The sequence below is a fragment of the Tribolium madens genome, unplaced genomic scaffold (genome assembly GCF_015345945.1).
Source record: "Tribolium madens isolate multiple individuals breed KSU strain unplaced genomic scaffold, Tmad_KSU_1.1 Scaffold_11;HRSCAF=98;Tcas5.2_LG3b, whole genome shotgun sequence".
NCBI classification, from domain to species: Eukaryota; Metazoa; Arthropoda; class Insecta; order Coleoptera; family Tenebrionidae; genus Tribolium; species Tribolium madens.
Genome location: NW_025400975.1, coordinates 8947097 through 8954349, shown reverse-complemented (window position 1 = coordinate 8954349; position 7253 = coordinate 8947097). Strand labels below are relative to the sequence as shown.

Here is a 7253-nt window from a genome sequence, read left to right as displayed (position 1 = left end):
AATTGTTTTGACGAAATTACATGAACTAAAAGAGTTTTTTCACTTAAAAACGGGGTAGATTGCTCCAAAATGACTCCAATTTTGATAAAATTTGATTTGAGTTTCTCACTCAAAAAAAAAAAAAATTCTCGAGCCTAAACTCCCGAAAATAGCACCAATTTTAAAATATTTTAGTTATTTTTGACTTGTCTTGATAAAATAATAATCAAAAAAGTTACTACTAATGAAAAACAGTATTTTCACACCCACGTCTTAAATTGTCTTTAAAAAACAAAGCAAGTCTGTTTAAATAAGTCATTTTTGGGTCCAGTAAAACATTTTTGTATTTCATTATCGTATTATGTGATATTTTGGGACACCTATGTTCGCAGGAAAAACTGATGGAAAATTGCAACTTTTGTTGTCTCTTCAGTTTAATCGCAGTTTACAAAATATGGAATTAATCTGCACATAAATTAAGCCGCTAAAGTTCAGATTTGGCTTTTTACCTTAAGTGGCATCTTGTGTAAAAAGCGTCCGCATCCGCATTCATGAGCGCTTCTGTATCATGTCGTATATTAAAATGCCAGTGGCGTGTGGCATCAGCATCACACACACACTGTGTGGTGGATCAATTGATAAATTTAGCAAGCAAGTACCGACTGAGATTTCAAGGCTGGCCTTTTGATTGATGGAATTGAGAAGTCGAAATTTAATTCGGCAAATGCAACAAAACAACTTCATGTCGCTTTTTTACGATGGCGCCATGTAATCTCACAAAATTTGTCCAAGTGACCTTTAAATGGTAAAATTTAGAAAAATATATAGGACATTGATAGATACTAATCTATTATTATAAAAAATAAGTTACAATACAAACTTGTGTTTTTTTAAATGAAGCACCATCGTTTTTTGAATGTTGATTGTTATGAAAATGTTTTTAAGCTAAATTTTTATTACAAGATTTCGCTTAGTTTTAGAAATAAGACGTTTTATTTGACGAAAACATGCACTTTTTAAAAATTCATTATGACAGCTAGAACAATTTTTACTTCTGCAAAGAAGAAAGTACAAGATTTAAAGCTGTAGACATTTTTTAGTGTTTTGCGTTTGTAAAGATTAATAAATTAAGAAGTTTGTTAAAAGTTAAATAACTTAAAAAAATTAAATGAAACACCCTATTTTTTATTTTTGTATCTAATAGATTGATAAATTGTCTATCTAAAAAAAATAAACTTTTAATGTCTAGAATTGATAAATGAAAAGATATTTAAACATTCAATATTAATTGAAGGGGTGAGTGGATAAAAGTATTAAGTAGCATTTTTTTAAAAACTGGTATTTTCTTTTAAAACAATTTTTTTCGCAATATTCTTTTATTGAAAAAGACTTTTAAGTGTTGGTTTCTATTAGGAATGAAATTACCAAATGCTAAAGGCGTTATGTACAACTTGGATTGTTGAATAGACAGTGGATAAAGGTGTTAAAATATGTTTAAATAAATAAATAATAATAAATAAATGTTTAGAAAAAAGCACAAATAAAACTATTTTTATTTAATTCAATTACTTTCCGACGTATTCTTGACAAAATTTTGCGAAATAATTGCGTTTTTTATTGAAAAATGTTTTAAAACGCTCGAAAAGAGCATACATTATGTCGTTTTTTATTTAGTCTGGTATATCTATTAATTTTTTGGTATGTTTTTTAGCAAGAATTAAAGAAAAAACTTTGTTTTAGACTTAAAAACGCAACTAAATGTTTGAAAAAAGCAAAAACAACATTATTTTCGAATTAATTATGTGATTTTTCGGCTTATTTTTGACGAAGTTTTGTGCTTTTGATTGAAAAATCTGCTAAAACGTTTGGAAAAGCAACCAGATGATTTTTCTTTCGGCTCAAAACATGCTTAAACTCTCCAAAGAAGCAAAAATAATTTTGGTTTCGTGATGGTTTATTCATTTTTTACCTCATTTTCGACGAAAATTTTCAAAACAATTGCGATTCTGACCTAAAAACGTCCTAAAACGGAAAAATGGTATTATTTTTGAACAAAATTTTTAGCACAATCTAAAAAAGTAAAAATAAATAATAAATAAATGTTAAAAAAAGCACAAATAACACTAACTCGAAAAGAGCATAAACTATGTCGTTTTTTATTTAGTCTGGTATATGTATTAATTTTGGTATGTTTTTTATCAAGAATTAAAGAAAAAACTTAGTTTTAGACTTAAAAACGCAACTAAATGTTTGAAAAAAGTAAAAATAACATCATTTTCGAATTAATTATGTGATTTTTCGGCTTATTTTGCCGAAGTTTTGTGCTTTTGATTGAAAAATCTGCTAAAACGTTTGGAAAAGCAACTAGATGATTTTTCTTTCGGCTCAAAACATGCTTAAACTCTCCAAAGAAGCAAAAATAATTTTAGTTTCGTGATGGTTTATTAATTTTTTACCTCATTTTTGACGAAAATTTTCAAAACAATTGCGATTCTGACTAAAAAACGTCCTAAAACGGAAAAATGGTATTTATAAAATGGTATTTTTAGCACAATCCAGAAAATTTTTGAGTAAATTTAACAATTTGTGACGAAATTATTTTGTAAATTTTTAGTTGAAAAACGTGCTAAAACGCTCAAAAAATCATAAAAAAGGTCATTTTCAACCTAATGTGGTAATTTTTCAATATGTTACAAAAAAACGTGATGTAAACAAGCAAAATTCATTATTTTTTACTTAATTTGGTAACTTTTCGGTATATTTTTGTCTAAATATTTCGAGATAATTCCGTCTCTTATTGAAAATATGGTGTTAATATGGAAAACCGTTTTCGAAAAGTCGATGAACTAGCTTCAAAATTACACCCAGTAAACAAGAAAAAAATCTTTTAAATGAGAATGTTAATTTTCAGGACAACATAAAGTGGACTTTTTTATATTGTGTCGTTAGAATTTCATTTATAAATGTTTTGTTAAATTTGAAAAATTTTTATAAAGCAATAGTTATCACAAACTCTCCAAGAAAGCAAAAATAATTTTAGTTTCGTGATAGTTTATTCATTTTTTTACCTCATTTTCGACGAAAATTTAAAAAAAGCAAGAATTTAATAATCTTTTAAATGCAAAAACAATAAATAGGGTGTTCCATTTATTTTTTTTAAGTTATTGAACTTTTAACAAAAGCCTTCATTTTTTTATCTTTGCAAATGAAACACACTAAAAAAATGTTACAACCTTATAGCTTGTACCTTCTTCTTTGCGGTAGTAAAAAAAAATATTTCTAGATGTCTTAGTTTTTGTGTAGTAAATTTTTAAAAAGTGCGTTTTTGTCAAAAAAAACCGTTTTATTTTTAAAACTAAGCAAAATCGACCAACAAAAGTTTAGCTTAAAAACATTTTTATAAAAATCAACTCAATTTTTACTATTTGTGTTGCTACATCCTAGTTGAAACTCGTTACAAGTTTTTCACAATTTAATATCAACCGCAAACCGCCAATTACCGAGCATTTGTGCACATTTAATCTCACTAATAGTTATTTTTGGTTTTTGTCGTGTAATAATTATTATTAATGTTGTATCTAGCAAATTACACGGTTTATTAGAGAAAATCGTGCGTTTAATAACCAGTCATCTGTTTATTTTTAATTTTTTGTTTACACAAGACACATAAAGAATCAATCTGCTTACGTTGGCTGATCTTAGTTGGCGACTTTATATTATCTTATTTCTCATGTTACTCAAAAGTATGTATATTCTCAGTGAAAGTTGTTGATATGCACTTTTAGGTTGACCATATAAGGACTCATTTTTCTGTAATAACGCTCCAACAACTTGTAAAATATTGCTTGTTCAAACCTGAGCAATAAAGTAGAAGAAAACGAAGAAAATCGGGAAGAAATAAGAATTTAAACTTTCTCTTCTAGTGATTTTTTATGTATTTTAATAACAATAGTTTTCATGAAAAACATTTTTTGTGTCACCTGAAACGAGCGAATCTGTAATCAGTGAATAGAAAAGTTCATTTTTCTCTTGATTTTGGACTTTCCTCTAATTTTAATAAATAGCAACTCAAATAAACAGCTTTAAAATTAAAAAAAAAAAAACAACAAAAACAATCATTATTCTTATTCAATTAATTAATTACAGAATTATAAAAGTGACATTATTGTCAAAAAATAAAATTTAAAAAGCAGAGATTAGTCCAAAATCTAGACAAAATTTTTTTTTTGATTGAGTCAAAATAATGAAGTTTTAATTCCAGTTTCAGGTCAAGCAAAAAAAAAAATATTTCTTTGAAGTTTTGGCGTAAGTATTTTCGTCTTGTAAATTTTTTCCGAGGACACGGTATATTAAAAAAATGGACACGTTTGTTCTCACAATAGTAGAACTGTAACCAAATAGGTAAAACCGATCTATTTATTTCAAATATTATCAGTTAAGATTTTTATCTGAAAGTTTTTTTCGTTTAAAATAAATTTTAAAAAATTTTTGTTCACGGAAAAACGTACTTATTTAAAAGCACTAGAAAATAAAACAAGTTTTGTTATTTTTATTTTTCTCCTGTAATTTTTCGTATTCACAACAAGATTTAATTTTCTTAACACTTATCAATTAGCATAAATAAAGCATAACGAAACGGTCATGTTTTCCAAATTATCTGTGACCGATGATAATAAAGTGTTACACTACACAAAAATTTTGTTCATCAACAAAAATAGCTAAAATTTGATAAAAATAATGTCACATTGTAAACAGAAATAATTAATAATAATCTAAGGAAAAAGTGACACATTCTCCTTGGTTATTAATTTGCAAACTGATAACAATTATGATGTAAATCTTCCTCCAATAAACCGTTAATGAATTTATTCAAAAAGATTAATAAATTATAGTGAGATATTCGGCCCCCAAGTGGCTTTTTCACTATGGACCTGAATGCTTCTCTTAATTAAGTTTAATCTAAATTTCAAGGTTAAGGGGGTCTTTAATACAACAAATGACCACACAGAAGTCCTCTCATAAGAGGTGTGCATGAACCAGAAATAAAATATGGGTGGTCGTGGTGCTACATTTATCACTTTAGAGATGAAAAATTAATAGTTGTACCATTTATTCAACACAACATAATTTTTCAGTGTAAAAATATTTATGCTCCATTAAGAAAAACTATTTGTGATTTTTTTAAACAGCGTGATCACGACTATATTTTGACAAATAACCAAAACCCAATTCACATTGTAAAAAATGTTTGGGTTTTTGTTTACTTAATTCAATTATTTTCCGACGTATTCCTGACAAAATTTTGCGAAATAATTGCGTTATTTATTGAAAAATATTGAAAACGCTCGAAAAAAGCATAAATTATGTCGTTTTTTTTATTTAGACTGGTATACAGGGTGCGCCAGAACTCGCGCCCCAGAGAAAAATGCAATATAAGGTAAGATACAAGGAACATAGAAAAAATGTTAAAAAAAAATTATCTATAAAAATTTCGAAGTTTTTTTGCTATAGGCTATTAAAAGAGGAAACAAGGAAGCTGAATCCTAAATTGTAACTCTGTTTAATGTTATTTGTGGCTTTTATTGGCAAAATTTTTGTCCCTTTTCTAAATAATTGTAAAAAAAACATACAAGATCATCAGTATCATTAAATAGATATAAAAAAATGTCAAATGTCAAAAAATAAATGTCAAAATTTTTTGACAGATAGAATTTTTTAAACATTTTTTTCATGTTCCTGGTATCTTACCTTACCTGAAAATTTTCTCTGGGGCGCGAGTTCTGGCGCACCCTGTATGTATTAATTTTGGTATATTTTTAACAAGAATTAAAGAAAAAACTTAAAACCGCAACTAAATGTTTGAAAAAAGCAAAAATACCATCATTTTCGAATTAATTATGTGATTTTTGATTGAAAAATCTGCTAAAACGTTTGGAATAGCAACCAGATGATTTTTCTTTCGGCTCAAAACATGCTTAAACTCTCCAAAGAAGCAAAAATAATTTTAGTTTCGTGATAGTTTATTAATTTTTTACCTCATTTTCGACGAAAATTTTCAAAACAATTGCGATTCTGACTAAAAAACGTCCTAAAACGGAAAAATGGTATTATTTTTGAATAAAATTTTCAGTACAATCTAAAAAAGTAAAAGGAACACAATTTTTGAGTAAATTTAGCGATTTGTGACGAAATTATTTTGTAAATTTTCAATTGAAAAATGTGCTAAAACGCTCAAGAAATCATAAAAAAGGTCCTTTGGTAATTTTATTTATGTCACGACTATATTTTGACAAATAACCAAAACCCAATGCACGTTGTAAAAAATGTTTGGGTGTTTTGTTGCTCAAAGAAAGATTCTCGACTTCCTTGTGTTTAGTAAGCGACAGTTTTATTGCAAAACAAACATTTTTGCCCATTCTGCACATACCTTGATCAAAGAAGGCTTTGAGACACTACCAACTTAATTATAGGTAGTAACATTTTATTATTAAATAGATGGTTGGTATGTCAATGTCAAAAAGACACTTGTCACTTGACAAAATCGTTGACAGGTGTTAAAAATAAGTGTTTAACTCACGTTTAAGCTGTTGTTGAAAAAATAGCACACAGGTGATTAGAAGAAATTCCTTCATTTTGCGTATCGGCGAAGAAACAACAGTCATAAAGACACCACAGTGGAGAGAATTACAAAAACAAGTTCACAAAATTTGATGAAATGAGTTTGCCAATGCGTATTTTGGACATAATTACGCTCCACGATTTTTTTTCAATTGGAAAAAAACAACGACAATTTAGAAAAACTGTCAGCGCGTAAAAGTTTGAGGTTAGAAACAACACCTGGTGACTGACTGTACAGCATACACCGCGATTAGCGACTAAAAACAAGGCAACAACACGACGACTGAGCGGGACCACAACTATATCTGAATTGGAATGATGAATGGGTTGCAGTACATCAGGCGTTTCTAATAGCTGGTATTTTTAGAAACTCGTTATTCTTCAATTTCGATATTGCATATGGCAGGCCCTTTTCCTAATGGCTCTTAGGAGATTGATGGGTGGGGAGTGGGGCAGGGCCACCTACACCATAGATGAAGAAACAAAAAGATTTCGTACTAAACTAAAAATAAAACAATTTTACGAAAAACACTCCCAGGAGTGGTGAAATGATTAAAAAATAATAAGAATAAGAATAAGAATAAGAATAAGAATAAGAATAAGAATAAGAATAAGAATAAGAATAAGAATAAGAATAAGAATAAGAATAAGAATAA

General features: G+C 27.9%; 1 protein-coding gene across 1 annotated transcript in view; it reads right to left on the bottom strand.

The window, feature by feature from the left end:
- The window catches only part of LOC123007710 (cysteine-rich motor neuron 1 protein), a 123290-nt gene extending 116403 nt beyond the window's left edge, over positions 1–6887 (bottom strand). The window contains exon 1 of the mRNA XM_044403131.1: positions 6557–6887. Within this exon, the coding sequence (XP_044259066.1) occupies positions 6557–6641 (85 nt within the window). The 5' untranslated portion in view covers positions 6642–6887. The remainder of the gene's footprint in view (positions 1–6556) is intronic.
- Between the last annotated feature and the right edge of the window lie 366 nt (positions 6888–7253).